Source organism: Epinephelus lanceolatus, chromosome 6, assembly GCF_041903045.1.
Source record: "Epinephelus lanceolatus isolate andai-2023 chromosome 6, ASM4190304v1, whole genome shotgun sequence".
Taxonomy (NCBI): Eukaryota; Metazoa; Chordata; class Actinopteri; order Perciformes; family Serranidae; genus Epinephelus; species Epinephelus lanceolatus.
This window is the reverse complement of record NC_135739.1, coordinates 16,982,679-17,006,206: the sequence shown is the minus strand read 5'-3', so window position 1 is coordinate 17,006,206 and position 23,528 is coordinate 16,982,679. Positions and strand designations below refer to the sequence as shown.

The 23,528-nt window shown below is 41.7% G+C and overlaps 1 protein-coding gene across 4 annotated transcripts in view; it reads right to left on the bottom strand.

Annotated features, from left to right (window-relative positions):
- The window catches only part of tle2a (TLE family member 2, transcriptional corepressor a), a 56,385-nt gene that overhangs the window by 27,667 nt on the left and 5,190 nt on the right, over positions 1 to 23,528 (bottom strand). For all 4 annotated transcript variants that reach the window (XM_033622103.2, XM_033622101.2, XM_033622099.2 and 1 more), the window contains exon 2: positions 14,604 to 14,767. In XM_033622103.2, coding sequence (XP_033477994.1) covers positions 14,604 to 14,767 — 164 coding nt within the window. The remainder of the gene's footprint in view (positions 1 to 14,603; positions 14,768 to 23,528) is intronic.

Sequence of the window (23,528 nt, the reverse complement as noted above, 5' to 3'; positions counted from 1 at the left end):
TCATGAATACATGTTTAAGAATTCACATCAGGTCAGGGCATTTGTGTGGCCTCAGGTGTTTGAAAATGACCATTTGCGGTCAGATTGCAACATTCGCAAAACCACCTTGGCTCATCAGATTTTGTTTAGCAAATGAGCAGCAGTCAGCTGTGCTATTAAATAACACTAAAGAGAATCGGGGAAAAAATCAATGTGTCCACAACCGTAGAAACAGTCCTCTCTTTTGGCAAGGTGTTCCAGATAACTCACAATGGCACTAAAAGGTTGCATGGCAAACACACACACACACACACACACACACACACATACACAGACACACAGACAGAGTGTGCAGACGGACACTTCTTGTGCTTACAGGAAAGACCCCAAGGTCGCACTCAGAAAGAAATAACCATTCCCCACAAAATGGACTTCAAGGAATGAAATTACTGTGTGTGTATGTGTACATGTGTGTATGTGTGTCCGTGTGTGTGTGTGTGTGTGCCATTATGTGACTGTAGGAGCATAAAAGAGGGGGGAAGAAAATGAGGGAGAGAGGGGAGGAGAGCGGTGAGCAGGAAGTGGGTATTTCATGTCGAAATGATTGCCTGTAATAATTAGTCTTTGGCTCAGCACCATTTACTGAGAGAGAGGGAGGGAGAGGAGGTTTGGAGGATGGAGAGAAAGACACAGCAACACAGAGGAAAAAACAAGATTGAGTGAGCGAGCGAGAGAGAAAGAACCGGCAAGAAAAAAGGAGATATGAGTCTGTGTGTGTGTGTGTGTGTGTGTGTGCGTGCCACGGTGGGCTCGGTTCCTCCAATCTTTCACTGGCGGTGACAGGAGATAAGATGATCAGCCGAACGCGCTACAAATCTGCAGCCTGCCAGCCTTCAGACAGCTCTGTCAGTGCTGCACTGCTGCTGAACACACACACACAAATGCTCCCACACACATACATACACAAAAACACACCAACATACCACTTGGAGCATGGAAGCATTTAGGTGTGTGTGTGTGCTTGTACACACTAAACCAACATACTTACAGCATATACTGCAGGCATGTAGGCACACAGAGAGAAAGCGCACACGTGAGCACACATACAGTAGCTATGCACACACCCACACAAACCTGCTAAATAAACACAGGCATGAACACACACACAGACACACACACACACACACACACACACACACACACGCACTAACGAGAGCCTACAGACAGTGAAGCATCTAATTAAGATCCTGCACTTTGTAGAAATGTGCCGACTGCCTTTTTAGTCTCTTTGTATGAAACAGGCTACTGGGTATTGTAAAAATGTCAGCTTCTTCCTCTCCACTGCTCCTTCTTCTTAACAAATACTTTTACTTTCACTATTCCCTCATTGATTATTTTACTTCAGGAACAAGGACATTTTCAATTTCTTTCTTTCTATAAAACACCCGTCTGTTGCTCGTGGTTGTTTGGGAATATCTGTAACTGTGTTCACAGAAATGTAATTCAAGAGAACATTAATTTTCTTTCCACAGAATGGCATCAGTGTGAGCAGGACTGCAGAGACACAATCATTAAATGTAAAGGTGCCAGCTGATAAAACAATAATAATTAAATATTTTTAGATAAAAAATAAGCAGCTGTGTAATTTTTCTGTAAAGTATACAGTACGTCACACCCCAAAAATTCTGTATCATCTTCTCCTTCCACCAGCTGTGTTTGGTCCAGGGTTGCAACAGTATGAGATTTTCAGGGTATGATAACCATCTCATAAAATATAAAGGTTTTATATAATATTACACAATTAACGTATTATCTATTATCAGTTACAATGACCCTTCATGGAACAACAATAGACGTTTTTTTTTTTTGGGTTGAACAAATGCTTTATTATAATAAAAATTGAAGAGGAAAGGGGGTGAGCAGTTGAGATTCTCTGTCTGGTTGCATTTTTTTTCAATACCATAAAATAAGCAAATGCTCATGGTGTGTGCAGCGACCACTATCAATGAAACGTTCAAAGAAAGAAGTCCAGAGATGCGTTTTATGGTGGTTTACTACACAAACAACTGAGAAAACTAAAGCAAAACGAGATGAAAGGAAATATTAAGTGATGTGTTACTACGGTCAGCAGAAAATGTCTGAGCCAAACACTCACCCTCTTTTTCTCAGAGCCGCCATGCCAGTGAATGAACAGGTAAAACAATGTGAAACCACACCCCTGTGCCTATTACAACTACAGGAGGTGAAAGTGACCAAAAGAACATGCGCAGCCTGAACAAATAATAAACAACAGAGGTTAAATACACACTCTGGCTCCTACAGTATGATAACCATCAACTTTCGTACGATGGTATACCCTAAAATTGGTAAAATGCTGCAACCCTAGTCTGGTCTAAACAAAGGTAACGGTTAAATGCCATAGCATAGGACTGGTCTCTTCAAGGGGAACTCAGTATTTTTTAATGTGGACCTTCTTTTCCCATGTTTTTGTTGCATATAAGTAAATAATGGAGACATCTACTTTTGAAATCAGAATTGAGCAGTGGATGGGCTGCAGTGTAACCACTTGGGGCATTTATGCACCATCAATTTACGTCCCCTCAAAGTGTTTTTACCACTGAGATGTTCAGATTGTTATTACAAACATCTGACAACATTATGGAAATGATCCTACACAGATAGACCTTTTTGTTAAAGACTAATATCCTTGTTTAACCACAAACAGCCCCAAAATCGCCATCACCAAACCCATCAGACTCCATTTAAATACACAATAGTTTTAGCATGTATAGAGCCAGCATCATTTTTCACGTAATTGTGTGACTTAAGGGTTTATTTTCAGTCAAACCAGAGTTGGTGATTGTTGAAGACAAACCAAGACATTTTATGTTGTTTTTGGTGACTTTGAATTTGCAGTGTTTTATAAGGATAAAATTACTGTTAAATTCAAATGTAGTATGCTGGGTTTTGAGATAGCGATTTTGGTGCTGTTTCTGGTTTAACAAAAAGGTCTATTTCTGTAGGGGCCTTTCGGTAATGTTGTCAGACACATACAATAACAATCTGGACCTGTCAGTGGCAAAAACAGAAGCTTTTAGTGGATATTAAGTGATGGTACGATGGTAAATTAATGTTACATACATCTTATCATATGAACATTTCACAGTGACAATCCCAGGGCTAAACATATAATCTTAACAGTTATTACTGTTATACATCAGCTTCACAAATGTTGCTGATTTGTTAAATCTTCTAAGAGAGTAAACTGAGTCACTGTGAACTGGCCTTTTTCCTTGGTGGACTTGCGGACAATTTTCTGACATTTTATAGACCAAACTACTACTCGAGAAAATAACTGGCAGATTAATCTATGACAGAAATAACTGTTACGCGCAGCTCTAAAAGTCAATGTTTTATGAGTGTGTGTAACACTGAGTATCCAAGTCAAGTACTGAAAGCTGGCATTAAATGCTTGGTCAGATCCTCAGTTCTTTTACTGTATATTTTCTCATATAAAACATAGTTCTGGTAACTTCACACTGTTCTATCGTGAAAAACTTGTGCAAAGACACAATCAAACTAATAAACTGGAGAAGTTTTTCTTATTTTATTAAAATTAAAAAAGGGGTTTGTAGAAAATCAGTTGTGTTGCTCAAAGTACTCAATCAAAAACAGCATTGATTGGTGTCAGTAGTGCAACCATCAAAGGCTGCAACTCATGATTAAGTTCATTAACAACTAATCTGCTGTCTATTCTCTTGATTGATCTATTAAATATATGGTTTAGAAAATGCTCATCAAAAGTTCCCAGAGCCTGTGGAGATTTCAGTCAACAGCTTAAAACCCAAAAATATCTTATTTAAATCATATAAAAACAGAGAAATACAACAAATCATCACTTTGGAGAAGCTGAACCGATTGCTGAAACTATTGTCAATTAAAAAAGAAACAATTGTTTCAGTGCTACATTTCACAGCACAATCCTACATCCTGATAAACATTTTGAGAAAATACGGATATTTTTAATGTAAAAACATTCCCTGGCAAACCACTTGGTGCTAAACCTTCTGATCCTTATTAATCCTGACATGCTGCTACCAAGTCTGGTTCCACCATCAATTCAAAACTTGAACTTGTTCTGCAGTCTGGAGCCCGTCGTTGTCTTGGCAAACGAGCATCATAGCTGACACTAGTGCTATACAAATACAGAGCAACCAGCCAATAAAACACACACACTCACGCACACACTAACACACACACTGATGGGAGCCATGTAGCGACTGCACCAGTGTCGTGCCTTTACAGTGTCAGGACCATTTAGCCCGGCAGTCTGCAGGTATGTGACTGTTCACTTTACATCACATTAACTATTGATCAACCTCTCCTCTCTGCTCCACTGGAAAACCTTCAGCTTCTCTCTACCCTCTTCAAACACACACACTCACTCGCAAACATACACACCGGGGACCCACCCAACTCGCCTGTGTACTCTTTCATCATCTCTCAAGGGTGTGTACAAAAGCAAATACACACAGACACACGAGCGCACGCGCACACACACAACAAAGCTGGGATCTTGTCGCACAATAGCAGGCCAACCGTACCCCTCTCTGCTGCCAGACTCACTGCAAGGGCTGCTCTTTCATAAATGTTACACACACACACACGCAGAATTAAAACAGGGAGAGGTTGTAGCACACAAACCAACCCACAAATAAAATGCACACGAGATAAACAAACGACAAACCGTCGGCCCGTCCTAAAGCAAATATAATTTCATCATTTGGGGAGTGACAGACAGACGGTTAAACACTGAGGATTCATGACCATTTTATCTAATTATATCTGTATACACACACACACACACACACACACACACACACCCTTTCTGGATACAGGTGCTCTGAAGATATATTCAAATCAGACTGACTCAACTCTTGTTTCACAGCCTCTTCCACAAACACTGCTCAGCTCTGATGAACAGGTGTTTCTGTTAGGAATGGAAATGTAATTTAATGTTGTTGGTGTTAAAATGGGAAAATTATAGAAGTTGGTATGTTGACAGCAAAATACATTTAAAAGATGAAGCACTCACTCAGGCCACCTCCACACAACATTTTAAAACTGCATTTTAAAACAAAAACGATCTCCTTTTAGCCCCATTACAGAAACGATCCTCGTCTATAATAACACACCCGAAACGCCTATCACATGACCATTCACATACACTGGGCATGTGTGTGACGATGTAAACAGGAAGCAGATTGTCTGCTCTGCGGTTGGTTGCCTCAAGAGGTTGACGGATTTATTGGTTTAGCCGAATAATCAGTACAATTAGGACACTTCAAACTATTTTTTTTATGCTTTATTTAACTTTTCCTTGTGAACATAGAGACAACAGTTTGAGAGAACATAACGGAAGATGAGAGAATAAGGAACAACAAAGAGACAGACAGGCAATGCCAGGGGTTACAAACAAATTGTGATACAGATAAATAAAAGATATGCAACAAAATCATACCAAAACTAAATTAGCACTATCACAGAATCTTAAACTTGGTGCACAAATATGGGTTTTTCACAGCTTTTCTATTGCCTTTAGGTATATGAAGTCCTGATATAGGATTCTGCATCCTCTTTAAAAGGGTTTTATATTTAATACCTTACATTTATGGGTATAAAACTTGGCCAGCAATATGATGAGATTACACAGGAAACACTTATTTTATAGGTCTTTCTTATAACTTGTAAACCCAAACAGTACATCCACAACAAGTCCAGAACAAATGAGACAATCTCTGGGTGCATGTTACTGAAGTGCACATGGTGTCAGTGTCCTTTTTGAACCTGACTAAAAATGAACTGACAGGGAAACAGCGTTGAATGAGCTTAAACAAAATCTCTTTAACTTTGTTAACCAGTAGATAATCTATTAGGAAGGGACCATATTTTTCCCAACCTTGGCCCTAAACACGCTTATTCCAGGTTGCTATTACATATGGGACAGAGACTCGGGAGTAATGTGTGGATTTTTTTGTTATTTTTACAAATTGTCGTTATCGACGGAGCTTGTCTCCAATAGTGGCCGATGGCTGCCAGCCTCCACCAATCACACACGGACGTACATCACCTACCAGAGCTCGAGAGGGGAGGGTTGGGTTAAATAGTGAATCAGTGGGTAGAGGTGCAGGAACAATCAGATTCCTTCTGCTGTGTGACTGCATCTATGTGCACTGCTCTTTATTTTAACATGAATTTACATGAAGGTTTTGGCTCGACTGGAACAGCTAGCCCAGTGCTATACCACTATTAGCTCAAAAGCAAAAGTCTGTGATTCCGTGACCGACTGTCGCCACTTCCTTTTTCAAATTAAAAGCCCTAATTTCAAAATAAAAGCCATCCAGTGTTTAATACACAATCCAGCCATATCAGTTTTTAATCTCATCTTAATCTTATGTTTTCTTACATTTTTGTGGGAATGGGTGGGTGGAGAGATATCGGCTTTTTCCTTTTCCAAACTATCGTTATTAAATCAGCTTTTAAAAAATCCACTAGTGGTCGACGTCTAGTTCCTTAGTTCCAGAAAATACTACAGAGATGGCGATAAGTAGGACCAGAGATTTCTTTGCATGGAGCAATAATGAGGTAGAACTGTTACTGAAAGTAACAAAGGTATTAGGTGGTCAAGGTGTCGCAAAAGGGATTGGGAGTCGTTGCACAGCAAATAAGCAACATATTGGAGCGGTACCCAACAAGAGTGTATCCACTGTCGAATGAAGTTATGTCAATGGGAGAGGAGTACCCACACAAGGACGATGAAATCACAACAGGTATGAAGACCTAAAGATATGTTTCACTTGACATGCTATGACTGATGAGACCCAGTCAGGAAGCGAATGTGGATGTCTGTGTCATTGTTTCCAAAATTCTCTATTTCCATCCGTTCAGACTAAATACGCAACCCAAAGAATTCAAACTAAACCTGGTCAGCAGTTTTAAAAGGTCTCCATTTTAGTGGTTCCAAAATGCCGCGGTAGTGTGGACGTTAGACGTATAGTACGGCTATAGTTATGTGTTTTCAAACAATAACTTATTAGTGTGGATGTATCCTCAGGGTGTGTGTGTGTGTGTGTGTGTGTGTGGCAGTTACTGCTGCTGTGCAGTATTTGGGAAGAGATGAGTGGAGGAGCTCGTAAGTGATGAGCGGCAGCGTGTAAGCGGCAAGTACTTACTCTACAGACCACACACACACACACACACACAAAGAGTTACACACAATGCAACCTGTGTGTGTGTGTGTGTTTATAGAAAGAGAATTACAGTAATGAGAGCTCTGTGTCAGCAGCTCCTCCCATCTCCCCTCAGTCTGCTGATTATAGCCCGTTTAGATAGTTAACACACACGCACACACACGCAGTAAAATCAGAGCAGCTGACCCGCCAACGACCTTTTAATTAATTAACCCTTCGCTTTCTTTAGCTTCCTTAGAAATCTCTGATCCCTTTATACCAACCACACATGCCACCACCAAAACCAACAAGCAACACACAAATATAGAAACACACGCTGCCACCCATCCTACCCCCCCCCCCCCCCCCCCCACACACACACACACACACACACACACACACACACACTCGCAGCTCATCAGCGCTAATCCCTTCCCTCCGTCTCTTTCCTGCCGTCTAATCCAGCATCTATCAGAATCCAGCCACCTTCGCTGCAGACAAAACACACAACTAAGCCCTGCTATTTCTAGACAACATCTATTTGTGTGTGGAGATAATTGGGGAGGACCGTACATGTGTAAGTGTGTGTTAAGCACATGCATCTGATTGGGAGTCTGCCTGAATGGGTCAGTGTGTTTGTGTCTGGCTCTCAGTGGGCGTTCAGGTCATGTCTTCCCCGCAGTGTGTGAATGGTGCACAAGTGGGTCTGATTACATGAAGGTGAAGCTCGCAATCAGATGTGGATCTGCGCACTGACCCGTCTGCTGAAAGACCAAACAAGGCCACTGCTAATCCTGCTGACCACTATCTGTCTGGAAACTCTTCAAAACCGCTGCTTTTTTAGGGTTTACATTTGGAAAGCAACCTGGCCTCTAACAGCGTCTAAGAGTTTCACCATTATGGAAAAAGTTAAGTGGGTTTATGGTGCTGCTCGTGATATTAAAGGGTAACTCCTGTTTTTACAACATAATGGTGGTTTTATGACCTGAGAGTAGCATATGGCTCAAGAGAAGTTGACACACATGACTGGGCTCCTTGGTAATCTCCATACACATCAACACAAAACGCCTTAATAAAAGCATGGTAAAGCAATATAATCATTTCCATCCACGTTTCAGCTGCCAGCATTGGAAATGCATTTAAAATAACACCAACAGAAGACTGAACAATGTATTCATCATAACATTTGTCCAACATCGTCGTATAAACTCAGTTGTCACTTTATTAGGAACAGTTAACTATCCCTATTGCTGTAAATGGGGTGGACAATATACTAGAAACATCTGCCAAACAAAATAATACAATACAGTTCAACAGCGCCACAAATAAACTGACAATAAAGTTGAAACAAAACTCTCTAAAACTCCCAACAAAAACTGAACATTAGAAACCTGAATGTAGGCTTTATTGCAAGATTGTTGTATTACTTTTAGCTACATGCACCTAATAAACTGGCAACTGAGTGTGTGGTGAATATAAACAAAGTTGCATAATAAAATTGATGGCCAATTCCACTATTTTCCTTAAGATCAAACTTAGGGTGTAAAAAACACAACTGTAAATGATAAATGTAATGGTTTTAATTTCATTTTGTTTCTCTGTGGTAAACTTGTGATTTTGTAACTTTGTAGATTCAATAAATAAAATTCACTTGGCTTGATGTGGAATAATTAATTTGGACTGCAAAGGTTTATAATGTCACAACACTAATGTGGCAGCACGGTGCTGCAGTGGTTAGCATTGTCGCCTCACAACAGACATACCGCAGCAAGTCTCACATGTTTAAGTAAACTGTAACTATAAAATGAAAGGATGTTTCGCTGCCTCTTGCAGCAGCTAGAGTCGGGAAAAAAAATAACTTAATTCACTGGGCCAAATTCCGGCGAGTTTTAAGGTGGAACATTTACTTGTAACTTACTTAATGCATGAGTTGACGACGTGAATCCATCAGCACACCTTAAATTTCACTGTGACAACTTTGACCATCACTTAAGTTTTTATATGACAGACTCTTAAGTAATGAGTGGCTCTTCAAGCGTTGTGAACAGACTATGTAAACTGCACTCTGAGAAAAAAAAGGCATCGTGAAGCGTTGTTCCTGTGGGGTCCGACAACACTAAATCCCTGAGCTTGCCTTAGAAGGACTAAATGCACAAACCAGCTGTTTTTAAATTTCCCATGGAGAGAGACTCTCACTGCAGCCTATTTTATTCTGTTCTGAAAATGTCGGCGTGCAGCCTTGTTCTGTGGACAATAAACAAGGTGCAGACTGATAATGAGGAAATACAGTGAGTGCTGGATGGAGCAGTGAGTGACAACAACCCTGCCCACATGAAAGAGTACTCTTTGTGGTGGAAACGCTAGGGTCTAGGTACCATGTCTGAAGGGCTACTGTTGGTTCCAAAGATACCACACCAAAAGTGTTTGGTGGAAACAGGGCTTATGTGTGAGCCCTGTGATAGTTTGTCCTGAACCTGTCCAGAGTGTACCCCACCGCTCGCCTAATGTCAGCTAGGATAGGCTAAATGTATGAACACTAACATGATCATAACATCACAATACCAGCAACAGTCTTCAGCAGTGGTTCAGTTTTCAATGGTAATGTTCAAAATCAAAGGTGACAGCATTGTTGTTGTTGTTGTTGTTGTTGTTGTGTCTCTAAAACACAACATGTTTACTGCAGTCTGTACGGCAATTATCAGCAAGCAAAACCAATCAGTCAATTAACAGGTTCACACCTATGGAAGCGTCAAGTACTCACTAGAGAAAAAAACATTTGCCCTGTTTTTCTCAATAAATGACATTATTGTCTCAGAATTGTGAGGAACAATTTCATGGAAAAATAATTCTGCTTGTTTTTTGGAATTAAGAAAATAACCTCTAATTCTCCTTTTTCTGATTATTACCCCATAAATTCAGAAAAACAAGTGCAGATTTTTTATTTCATGAAATCTGTACACAGAATTCGGAGATAATAATGTTGTTAATTCAGAAAAACAAGGCAAATACTTTTTTCTCAAGTGATTGCATTACACTTCCGTACATACATACCGGCCATCTGACAACACAATCTGTTCCAATAACTGTTGCTATTGTTATGAGCTATGGTTACAGTATTAGTTTTCAGTTGTAGTCTTATGCAGTGTGTGCATAACTTATGTAGTTTAGTGCTCAGAACAGCCTGTGGCCTGCTGGAGAAGCTTGTAGGAAGGTTGAACAAAGCTTTCCTGGAAACCTGATCCAGGCCTGCTAAAACAGCATGCTGCGGTATCGAAACTGGAAGATGCAGATGGAATCACAAGCTCGTGCTTGCTCCCAATCGTGTTCTTAATCTCATCACTCATTTATTGTTTATCCTGCTCGCTAGTTCTCAGTACCAGCGCTTGGCAAGAGGGCGATGCTCCAGGTGTTTTGTAACCCGAGGTGTAACATTGAACGTCTGCCAGTAGAGCTGATCACACAGTCTCAACCAACAGATCCAGGGGTGACTCGTGTTCTCTGAAAGGCTTGATTTGTCTGGGTCAGTGCTGCTCAAAAGCTGGTTCACGGGAGCTACGCAGATATGTTTAGGGGGGATTTTTTCAAAAATAGTCACAGGGTGATGACCTTGGGTTGTCCTCTGATTCACTGAGTACACAAGGTATTCTCCAACTTTGAGACTAAATTTTCCAGATGGAAAAACAAATATCAGAAAGGATACCAAGCTCAGGATGCGGTCAGTTTATAGCCTTGTTTCCACTGTGTAGTTGATTCAGTTTAGTTCAATCTGTTACACATAAGAATGGTTATTTTTGTGTTTGTCCCCCATCTGTTGAGGTACCTAGCACACTGATTCAATACGAAAGCCCTGTTTCCACCAAAGACTATCAGTATGGTACCTTTGAAACCAAAAGTCCCTAGCGTTTCCACCACAAAGAGTACTCTTTCATGTGGGCGGGGTTGTTGTCACTCACTGCTCCGTCCAGCACTCACTGTATTTCCTCATTATCGGTGACACAGATGGAAGTCTGCACCTTGTTTATCGTCCACAGAACGAGGCTGCACACCAACATTTTCAGAACAGAATAAAACAGGCTGCAGTGAGAGTCTCTCTCCATGGGATATTTAAAATTAGCTGGTTTGTGCATTTAGTCCTTCTCAGACAAGCTCAGGGGTTTAGTGTTGCCAGAGCCCACAGGAATGATGCTCTGCTGCGCTTTTTTTTCTCTGAGGATTAGAATATATGAAGCTCACATAATCTGGTCAAAATTAATATATATACACACTGGAAGATCCACTCATTACTAAAAGTGCATGTCATATAAAAAGTAAAGTGATGGTCAAAGTTGTCGCAGTGAAATTTAAGGTACGTTGATGGATCCACGTCACCGAGTCATGCACTGTGTAACACTACAAGTCGTAAGTGGGCCCAGTGAATTAAGTTATTTTTTTTCTCCGACTCCAGCTGCTGCAAGAGGCAGCAAAACATCCTTTAATTTTATAGTTACAGTTTACTAATAAAACTCTCCACGGTATGAACAGTGGTTACATGAGCCTCAAAACCAGCCACAACTCAGCCCTGAGCAGAGTGACCGTCCTCTATTGACCAATCAACAGACTGCAGTGTTCACAGCTCCACCTTTTAGTACCGGATCTGTGTGCTAGGTACTCCAACAGAGGGGGGACCAAACATGGGGACCATATGGAATGGGTCCATTGACACCATCCACAACCTTTCACAGTGGAAACGGAAAAAAAGCAAACCCAACTGAACTGTACTGTACTGCACTGCTTGGTGGAAACGGCTTAAAAAGTAAAGCTAGAACGGAGCAGTCTGTTGATTGGTCAATAGAGAACGGACACTTCAATAATCACTGTTCCAACAGTGGCAAGTTAACATACATTAGTGAAACATAACTAAAAACTTTTACCAGTTCACAGTCAGCAGCTATAGACTTAAAAAACTTAAATGAATTCACTGTGCTGTTCAAAGGCCTCTGCCGGCAGCTAGCTGCAACTTTTAAGGTTGAACGTTTTCTTGCATGTTACTCAATGCATGCCTTGATGTTGTGAATCAATCAATAGACCTTTAAAGTCAATTTGACAATGCTGACCATTCCATTTATTTTTATTGTCTCTCTTCAATGACTTGTATCTAAAAAAGTGTTTTTGAATTTCAACAAGATTATGAGAAATGTGAGTATTTCATTTCCTTACTTATAGAGAAAAAAAACATGGCTCTCTTGTTTTTTTTTTGCTTTGAAAATGTCACAGAACCCCATTCAGTGGACGATCAGCGAGGTATAAATGCTCGTCAAATACAGAGAGAGCTGCATGTGACGTGGCTATTACCATGTGGTAAGAGCTCCGCCTAACTTAAGAGTATAGTTTGCAGTGGAAACATAAAACAGATCTATGGTTTAGGTACTCATCTAAGGGTACTAAACGGAAAGCGTTTGGGGGCAACGCCAGCTTCTAGTGTTGTGCAGGTATGTGGGACCTAATCTGGCAGTGGTTCATGTGATATGTCTAGGTAATATTTTTTTTGCAGGTGGTGTGTAGAAGGACTCTGCATAAAAGATTAAAAAAAAAAAAAAAAAAACTCATACTGCTATCCCATTAAATTATTTTATCATACATGGATATAACACAACCACAAATGGTCTTCTTCAGATCACTGTGGTTGAAACATTTCCACCATTTGTGGTCAAGACGTTTTCATCTCCACTCAGAGGAATTGGGACTAGATGACAGTGAGCAAGTAATGTCTCATCTTTTCGGTCAGGACAGTAATAGATGATGATATATTATGACTCCCACTGTCTTAAATGAACCAATATGGAAACAATTACTAAATAAAGTGTTAATCTGCAACAACCAGTGAGCAAAAGTTCAACCAACCTATCAGCCAATATCCCAGCATCTTCAACTGGTCATACTGTAGTTAAACAGGACAAACATAACAGAAGTGAGCCAACACAATAAAGGAAATACTAATGTATTGTAAAATACACTCTGTACATTTATAGTCCTGCAAATAACGCTTATATTCCCCCTTCCTCCCTCCTCCCTCTACTCTCACCTAGCTAATAAAGCCATAAAAAAGCCCAACACATGATGTTTAATGACAGCTTATGGTTTATAGATGCATGCTGCCTTACACTATAGAATGCACAGCAGGTCGGAGCAGTTGTGTAATTTAAGGTGCTTGAAAACGACTGTCTGTGGTCCGAATGCTGCATTCACAGAACCCCCTTGGCTCATCAGATTTGGTTTAGCAAATGAGCAGCAGTCAGCCATGCTATTAAATACCACTAAGGAGAGTCAGGAAAAAAATGAGTGTCTCCGTACCCATAAAAATCAGTCCTCTGTTTTTGGTAAGGCGCTCTAGAAAGTGCAAAATAGCACTACAAGTGTACACACACACACACAGACACAGACACAGACACACACACACACACACACACACACACACACACACACACACAGAGGCATTTGTGTGTATAGGGAAGCAGCAATAGCCACAGGGGTTAGAGGGGCTCTGGCCAGGGGCAGCGCACAAAAGAAGTTTGAAGTGGGACAGAAAGGGAGGGAGGGGAGATTCTGGCCGACTAAATCAAAGCAGGGTGAGGGGAGAAGAGTGAGGGGGGTGGGGGGACCCTGTGAAGGTGTGCCACGAGAACAGAGGGAGAGAAGGCTGGGACTCCACAGCCAGCTCAAATCCCACATTCTGGGCACATTCCTGAACATCCAACACAGCATACAGTAATGCAGGAAGAGTAGCCGGCATACTTCTCGTATACTAAAGCTAATGTATGCATGTCTTTCTCTGAAAGGAAAAAAACGGCAAATATGCTCCCATTTATCCAGGAAACTGTGCCAAGAAAGTTAGTCACACAGCCTTGCATCACCTCTGAGACGTGAGAGTGTGTGTATGTACATGTGTAAGACAGGAGAGCAGGAGAGGGCAAAGAAAACGATCTGTCATCTGGCAAAAAAAAGTTGAACCTGGCTCAGCTTTTGCCACAACTCAATGCAACACACGGCACTGGCCACTTAAATACATGCAAATGCTCATTTCTGGTAGATTAGTTTATGATGTGAGCGGGGTATTTCTACTGTTCGCCTCTCAGTCCTCCAGATGGAGCCTAAAAATGATTGCCTCTGTGATAACTTTACAGTGCTGTAAAATCCTGTCTAGGAGCATTACAAACCGCTGTGCAGTGCTCTGATAAGTCTTCAGCCTCATGGATCTATTACCCAAACCGGCCTTCCCCGACCATATTTCATCATCTCACCTGTACCTGACGCAATACAGTGCCTTGAATTTTTTAACCACAGTAATTCAGAGTAAGACTTGAGGGGAACCACCAGCTCAGGCCGTATAAATCACTGTAAAGACTCTTAAACACCCACCTGTGGTATTGGGTCTGGAGGAATTGAAACTCCTCCTTGATGCGGTCCAAAGTTTCTGGGTAGGTAAGTTTCAGTGACTGGGGCGTCCCTGATGCCGCCGCAGCTGCTGCTGCTGCGGCTGCCACCACTGAAGCGGACGATCCCGGGGGTGGCTGCAGAGGTGCCTGAGAAGATAAGAAAACAGACGACTTAGGGGTTTTGATAATTACAGACTTAGTAGCACAGATTTATTACAATTAACATCTGATTTCAAAATTGCGTCAACATCTCAGAGCTGATGGCCGAGCAATTTCTGTCTAATTGCATCTGTAATCGACATTACTAAACAACCACAGGAAGCAAAGATCTACATGACCACCATATCCGCACACACCACCAGACACTGTCATCGCAGAGCCAGAGGTGAATGGTTCACCAAGACTTGGGTGGGAGGGTGGAGAGGTACAACAGCTTCTTAGCCAAATGAGCACACTTTGTTTAATTGCAAGTCTGAGTAGAAAAAAGAAATAAAAGAAATAAGAGCAGTGGGAGGGAGAGAAGTGGGGTGAAAAAAGGGACTCCATCATGGCTGAAGACCCCTCCCAACCCCTGTGCTTAGTCTCCCATCTCTGCAGGGTTCAGAAGCAATTAGGAGACTACAACCATAGGGGTAATGCTGCAGGACAGGCAGACAAAAGGGGGCTGAGAGCTGGACTATGAGGGTGGTGGGGGCTGTCCGTCTGTCAGTCGATTTGGCTCTCTGTCAAAATAACAGAGTGCAGAGGCCAACAGAGCCCGGGACAACCGGTTCACAAGCTTCACAACAGTCAAGTACGACAGCGAGGTTAAGTGATAGTCACATACTGTAATTTACAGGAGAGCACAGACTACTTTTAATATGGTTCTGTTAGTTTATTAGATAGAGGCCAAAGTGTTGTCGTCGACTCAAAGACTTTTAGTCTTTTTGCAGTCTGTGACGGGAGGTGTAAGGAAAAAGGGAAAATTGTGGGAGGACATCGTTAAGAGTCATTGCCAAGTGGGATTGCTAGATCTGATAAAAATCCCCAAATAGCAGAGCAGATTTTATATAAAGGGTACAAAGAATAAGCCTGTAATGTTGTTGAATTTCTGGTGTTTTTTACAATACAGATAGAGTTGAATTTTTACAGATTTGTAATATTTACCAATAAAGTACGAAACACAACATCCAGATCTCTCCTCAGTCATTAGTCCAAGGTCCACACAATTTAATACATTCAGCATCATACTTGCGTTTGGCCACGTTGTCGAGCTAGCTTGCTGTCCCTGTCAAGTAGCTGTCCGTTAGTCACTCACTCTACAGCAGAAAACCGCACTTCAGAATAAAAGCTCTGCACTGGAAATTGTCTGTACTTAAAAATGATGTGGTTTTTTTTTTTACAAACTTGACACGTTTATGAGTCACCTGCGGTCCATTCAGAATGGACCCGTGACCCACCAGTTGGGAACCACTGCTCTAGGAGGGTAGTGGAACTTGGTAGTCATGTAGTCTGACTCACTGGGGATTTATTATAATGCAGTCATCATCCACGTGTAATTTTGAATAAATATAAGTCAAGAAATATAGCTTTGTATTTTTTGACATTTCCCCTTACAGGTATGTACAGTAAAACATTTGTCATACAGGGCCTGTTTGTAAATTATGACAAACTAACGCTGACCAGATTGGACAGTGAAGCCGGTGATAGTTACAACCTGATTCCAAAAAAGTTGGGAAGCTGTGTAAACAATAAATAAAAACAGAATGCAATAATTTGCAAATCTTACCTTTTCAAATTAGTGATCAAACTGATACAGTTGGGTTTTGTTTTTTTTTCTGTTAATATACACTCATTCTGAATTTGCTGCCTGCGACACATTCCAAAAAAAGTTGGAACAGGGGCTTGTTGACCACTGTGTCACATCAACTTCTCCTCTAACAACACTCAGTAAGTGTTTGGGAACTGATGACACTGATTGTTGAAGCTTTGAAAGTGAAATTCTTTCTCTAGATTCACAAACAGACCCTCTAAAATTTCCAAGATTTAAAGACTGTGTGGAGAAATGGGCCAAAACCCCATCTGAACACTTTTAGTTTCTCCGTACAGGAAGTATCTTAAAGCTGGCACTGTAAACAAAGGCTTCTGTAGGCATAAAATAAATTTCACTTAGCGTGTTCAGTAGGGGTGGAAATCACCAGAGGATCCGTATGATACAATATTATGACGACACTTAACGATATTATTGTAACATTAAATATGTTGCAATATGCTGAGTATTGCAAAAAAATAAATTAGGATATATTGCAAACTATTACCCTTTTTTAACTGTAAATGATGTCCCCAAAGGAAAACTTTGTCAACATCTGTTTTATCTAAGCTCTGTTTTTAGTCTGTTCATCTCACTTCAGCCATTTTTTTGCTGCAACAATTTGTATGTAGTGGACTGAAAAAGCAATTGATCATATTATGCTAGTAGGCTACCTAAAGTTTAAATTGTATTTGTAATATCAATAGTTTATTTGACTAAAAAAAAAAAATCGATAGACGATATTGCCACACAAAAAATATTGAGATACTATAGTGTATTGATTTTACCCCTACCCCTGGTGTTCAGCACTTTTTTCTGTGTCATTCCACTTTAATACACATAATTGTTTATGAATGAAAATGTTACAATTTCTTTATCAGTGTAGTTTTACTGAGTTATGCCTATATTTCATTTAAATTTCATGTGAATCGCTGCATTAGAAAATGTGTGATGAAAACATTTTTTGACAATTAAATTATTAATTAATTTCCCCACTTAGTTCTGGGACTTTTCCTTTGCTTACCATGTCTCTTCTCTTTAATGTTTATTTTACGTTTCACTTACACTTAAGGGATTTGCTTTAAGTCACGCCATGCCCGTGAGTACATCACACTGACACATCCCGGGGGAATACCAGGAAAAAAGAAAAACCTGCCTACTTTTCCAGCTCAATAAAATAGCCTACAAGCTGAGCTCATTGACAGTAGGCATACACGCGAGCAGAACGACAGCACTAATGATTGATTTGTGTTTTTTAAAGAAAACAACACACATCTTGATGTCCTACACATCAGCGATGTCTGTCATGCATTAATGATGTTTAATTAACCACTTAATCACAACATCACTCAACTCCAATGCCAAAGAGAATGCCAGAGGGAGCGTATAAAAGATGTTCAAAGATGCTGATGTGATGAGAGCAGAGCAGAGCGTGCCAGCACAGCACCTACAGTACGTGTATGTATGCGTGTAAGGAAACATGAATGTCCACATGCGCACAGATAGCATGAGACGTACCGAGGGGGGAGACAGAGACAAAAATAAAAACGTGGGAGGTGTTTCAGCAGGTGAAACATTATCTGACAAGAGGAATCTAAGGACAGAGGATGAAGGGGGGAGAGTGAAGAGTGAAGAGAGAGTGATCTGAGTTGAATACACTGGAGAGGTTGAAAGAAAAAAGATAAGATGGATGGAAAGATAATGTGGGTGAGACTAGCAAGTGAGAACATTGGAAATATACAGAGAAGAGCAGGAGAAGGCCGAGAGTGTATTTTGAAAGAAGATGAAAATAAGAGAGGAGGAAAAGAGAGAAGGAGCGAAAGGAAAGGAACAAAAAAAAGAAGATAGGAGAGGGGCTGTGGCCTCATTGTTCCTCTTTCTAACAAGCTGCTCTCAATCTGTCGGCCAGATCCCCCTCCTAGAGCACAGACAGCCACACACACACACACACACACACACACACTCCTTTTCCTTTATACACACAAACCCACTCTACACACTCACCCTCACAAAGACACACACACACATTTTGTCAGTGTTGCTCACACATACACACTCCCCTTTCCTCACACAAAAACCCATGATTAAAAACACACACACACAGTCTCCCCTCCTCTTTCACACAACACACACACAGAGCAATTACTCTTCACAAGGGAAAAAAAAGAGCACCAAGGCCATTTTATAAGAGGATGGAAGAAGGATGGAAGAAAGAGGCGACTATCCTTCTTCTCTCTCCTTTTTATCACTCCCTTCTTCTTTTCAGTATTTTTCGTGCTTTTCTTTTTGAACACTGCCGTGTCTCCAGAGGACAGGTGAGAGGAGGGAGAGCATCTTCCTCACACATGGATAAAGCAAGAGAGAGCTGGACTTCTTCAAGAGAGAGGAAAAAAAAGATGATTTTTTTTTCTAGGTAGAGGAAACCACCATCTCTCTGCTGGCTCAGCCACTCAGGACCTTACGCACAACTCCAGACTGCTGGTTAGGTTTGCTGTTATGATGATTCACACCAGACTAGACTGGACGCACAAGACAGATGCTGTCTTGGAAACACAGGCAAAGCATCGATCCCATTCTGGCATACATAACCCTCTTTCCTACGCCTTGCATTTCCTATGAACCGCTGCTATTAGTCTGTCTCAACTCCTGATGAGGCAAACAGCTGAGCAGGCTTTAAAGTGAGAGGTCGGGTTGTCAAGCTGACCCAGTGACCTCCGGGAATGGACCTAGGCTGGGAGCCTCACCTGATAATCCTACACTCAGTTATTCCCTCCCTCTCGGCCACGTCCCCGCTCGAGAGCAAACAAGAGACACGCCATCTGCCCTTGAACAAAGCTTACATAGACTGAAAATCACTGTTACACAATTATAGACTGGATCTTCCTGTGGCTCTTGCCATCGCAGAGTCGGTTTCTGTAACGCTGGGGAGGGATTGCTAGAGGTGGGGTAGCATAAGGAATGAAAGCTTGTCTCTGATATGATTAGAGATCATCTGATTACTCATCTGTTTAGAAAAGTCAGTGGGGAGGTGTTTACAGGCCCCCAAACAGCCCGGCGCTGTCACGCTGTGATCTGTTCCGTTCCAGAAAGCCAGCTGAGAAAGCTATAGGCTAAAGTTAGGGGGGTTTAAGGCCACCTATTGCACAAGCTGAATGAGAACAGCCCAGAAATGACCCGGTCACATCAGATGTATGGGCACGCACACACACCTTCACACTAATCTCTCTCTCTCAGCCCTGGAAGGCCTAAGTCAATTGCAATGATTAAATGAGGACCTGATGATGAGGGGATGAGAGAGCAGGCACGTGAACGAGTGATCTATGGGAATAGAAATGATTTAAATTACACCTCACATCCCGTTAGTGGGATACGATAGGAAACAATCCAATAAGGATGTTTTAAACATGCTAACTGGGTGAGAAACAGCTGAACAGGTTATATGCTCTGCACACACATCATATCCAAGGTGACGTGCAACAAGCCCCACGAATGCAAAGAGACACAAATGCACAAACAAATGTATGCACCTGAAAAAACAGTGTAGAAAAACAGCATCCGTGCACACACTCAATTCTGATGTGAAGGAACCATTAACATCGTGGCATTCCCTGAATGAAATCATTCCTGTTTTCATTTGAGTAACCACTAATTACACCGCAAGCAACAAACCACTATGACCTCACATCCTCGCTCTACCCCCCACCCACAAAAACACATGTGCACACACACACACACACACACACACACACACACACGCACGCACGCACACACACAGACGAGACTACACACCCACACAAGCCCACTACAAACACTAAGTGGATGTGTGCACGATGCAGTTCTCCACAACTATTTACAAGCACACATGCACTTTATTGTATTCACACATGACTGTAGCTTCTACGTCAAATATCAACGGGAATCCGCAAGACGTGTCTCAATCCTCACAAGCCGCAGTGACCCACAGTGATACATAAATTTGCTAATGGAGTTGAAATGGGGCCATCAGTGTTATTATGTGGTTGTGTGACCATAAGAATATTAGGTTCACTTAAAAGAACACTCCTCTGTGTCTTCTTGGTACGTCTGCAGAGGATGAGGAGAGAAATGGATTCCTCTTGGATGACCTCTTACATCCTCCTAGTTTTGCAATTTTCACCACTGAAAATGCGTTTCTCACATGTAGCATCAAAGAAAAGGATTCTTCCAAGTACTTGTCGACACAAAGCTCCCACTACGCTGTTATGAGCGGTTGCCATGTTCTTGTTTCTTGTCTGCCATACTGTGTTCGTTACAAATCCTGAACACAGATTGTGTCCAGCTTTGGTCAGAGAATCTCGCTCATGCCAAGAAAGTTTAAATTCAATGTAAAAATTCTGAAAAACAGGATGCGAGCAGACAAGCTAGCAGCTCTGTGAGACTGTACTTCGGCACAGAGCTGCTTTAAGATAAATCTGAGCAAGTATAACCTTAACTATGTTTATAAGGGACTCACAGTATGAGGAAATAAGCGATATCCAATACAGTACCTGTCCTTGTGTCACATCGTCTCTTCTGTATCTTAATCTCCTGCAATTCTTCAACCTTGCAACAAAGGCTCTGTCTGATTGGCCAGGGAGTTGACAGCTTGGCTGTATCAGACAAAACAGTTCCTACAGACAAAGTGTAATTTAATACTTTGTCACTATGTTCAAAGTATCACAGTCTTTCACGATGTGTTTATCACGCGAGTTGACACTGTGATGACAATAAAACCATGATATATTATGCAGCCCTGGTGATCATCATCTCATTTAGTGTGATGTCATGCTAACATTTGCTAATTAGCACAAGACACAAAGTACAGCCTGGGCTGATGGCAATGTCTTACTTAAACTTTGAGATTCAGATTTTGACCTGATGATGGCACAAGATGAAAAGTCAGGGGGTCACAGAAATCACTTAAAATCATTTCATGAGGAACACAAATTTCTGAAATAAATGTTGTAGCAATCCAGTGAATAGATGCCAAGACATTTAAGAAAAAATGTGAACTTAATGGTGGCACTAGAGGAGAGGTCAGAGAAAGGAACTAGGTTTGGGTAGAATTTTTTCAACCCCTCCATACCTTTTGACATTTCACTGGGGTATACGGTATATGACAGTATTTATGTTTTTAAAAAAAAACAATATAAAAGCTGAGCATCACTGTAGCATGTATGTCGTTGTCTGGCTTAAAAGGCTGTGTTTCTAATATGCAATTAGCTTACTACTAAGAGTTTTACTGGGTTTAAATACTTGCGACTTGATGACACTTGTTGCCATGGCGGATACTAACAAATCAGTGGGCCGAGCAGTCATGATGTGTTTAATACAATCATGTAGGTATTAAACTACATTTGTAGTGGGAAAAAGTCATGTCAAGGTAAAGTTAATTTGAGGCAGCACTCCCTGACAGGGGCAAAGGCACTTTTTGTTTTTTACTAGTCCTGTAACATTATCCCCATCACGCCACTCGCAATTGCCATCTCTCTCAGCTCAGCTGTCTGTTTCAGCTGTAGAGACTGACCTCTGGTGGTGCATGATGTGCACTACAACCCCCTCAATACAGCATCTCCATATCAGTTTAAAAGAAAGTGGAGCATCTGTATCTTTGTCGAAATTGGGAATCATACCTTCAGGATTTCTAAATACCTTGCCAGGCCATAATACCCTATGGCTGTGGCTCAGGAGGTAGAGAGGGTCGTTCACTTATTGTAAGATCAGCGGTTCGATCCACAGCACCTCCATTCTGCATGTCGAAGTATCCTTGAGTAAGCTACTGAACCCCAAGTTGCCATTTAAAACCACCAAAGCCTACTGGAAATATTTTGCAGTTCAAGTGAAAACACCGAAAAGCACGAAAAGCCAGTGGATCAGCGATGTCATAAGGATTTATCCTCTGGGCACCATGAATGTCTTTCACTGTATTTCATCATAGCTCAGCCAATAGTTGTTGAAGTATTTCAGTCTGGAGCTGGACCGACTCGCTGCCATCCCTACAGCCATGCCGCTAGCACGGCTAAAAAAAAAATCCCACACCAAATGTTTGGATTACAGTTTCTTATTTGTTTAATCGGAGCGCCGTCTCTGTCTGTCTGTCTCCTTCAGCTGGGAAGATGCTGTGCTGCTGCCTCCCTTCATATAGCTCGGCCCATTAGTCAGGCCACTAATTACACTGCTTACCCACAGAGTCGATCATCAGAGTAAACACCCACCAAGCTCTCTCTCTTTCCCTCTCTCATCTGACTACCACCAAGGACGTAGTGACAGTAGGTCTAACCCAGAATAGCATTTCTGAATGTGTATCTGTGTGTATCCACCCACACACGCCTAAAAACACACCTCCCCATCTCAGAGGGCCATGAAACATGTCAATACGCTGTCCTCTCTCAGAAAGCGTTTGATGTGAAAGCTTCTTATATCAAATTATTCAAACACGACTGTCAACATTCAGCGGTGATTTGCATTGTTAAAGCGGCTTGCGGTGGAGAAGAAAAGACACAGGTTCATTGCCCCCACCTCCATCCCCCCCACCCTCCATCAAGTGGCTATCTGCTTGGCTCTGTGCTGGAGAAACACGCTGGTAATCTCTCAATGATTCCTGCACTTAGAGGGGAGGGGCTGCCAGGCACCTGTTTCATTAGCCCCACACATCTTTCTTTCTCAGTTTTCTCCCCCCAACCCCCTCCGCATCCTCATTCCTCTCTCCTTCCTCCCGCAAGCCTCGTTATTCAAATTTCCCTGCTGTCAGCCCACATTAGCGAAGCGCCACAGTTTGCCTGTCAGCTGGCTTAATTGCTGGAGGTGCCTTCTTTTATTAGGTAACCCCCTCAGCTCGTTTGTTCCTTCCACCGAGACGCACCTCCACAACAGCTTGTGTAAACCTGAGATCCCTTCAGCCTCTTCTCCTTCATTTTCTCCTGCCTTTTCTTTCTCTCTCCCTCTGCCTCCCTCTCTCTCCATCTAATCGGTGGCTGAGCAAAGCAGGCGAGCTCCTGATCGATAGCCACACTCTCACCACTGGACAACAGTGGTGATAAAGAGCTAAAAGCATGCTAGGACTGGGGGAGTGGAGGCTCGCTTTATGCTAGCTCTGAGGAC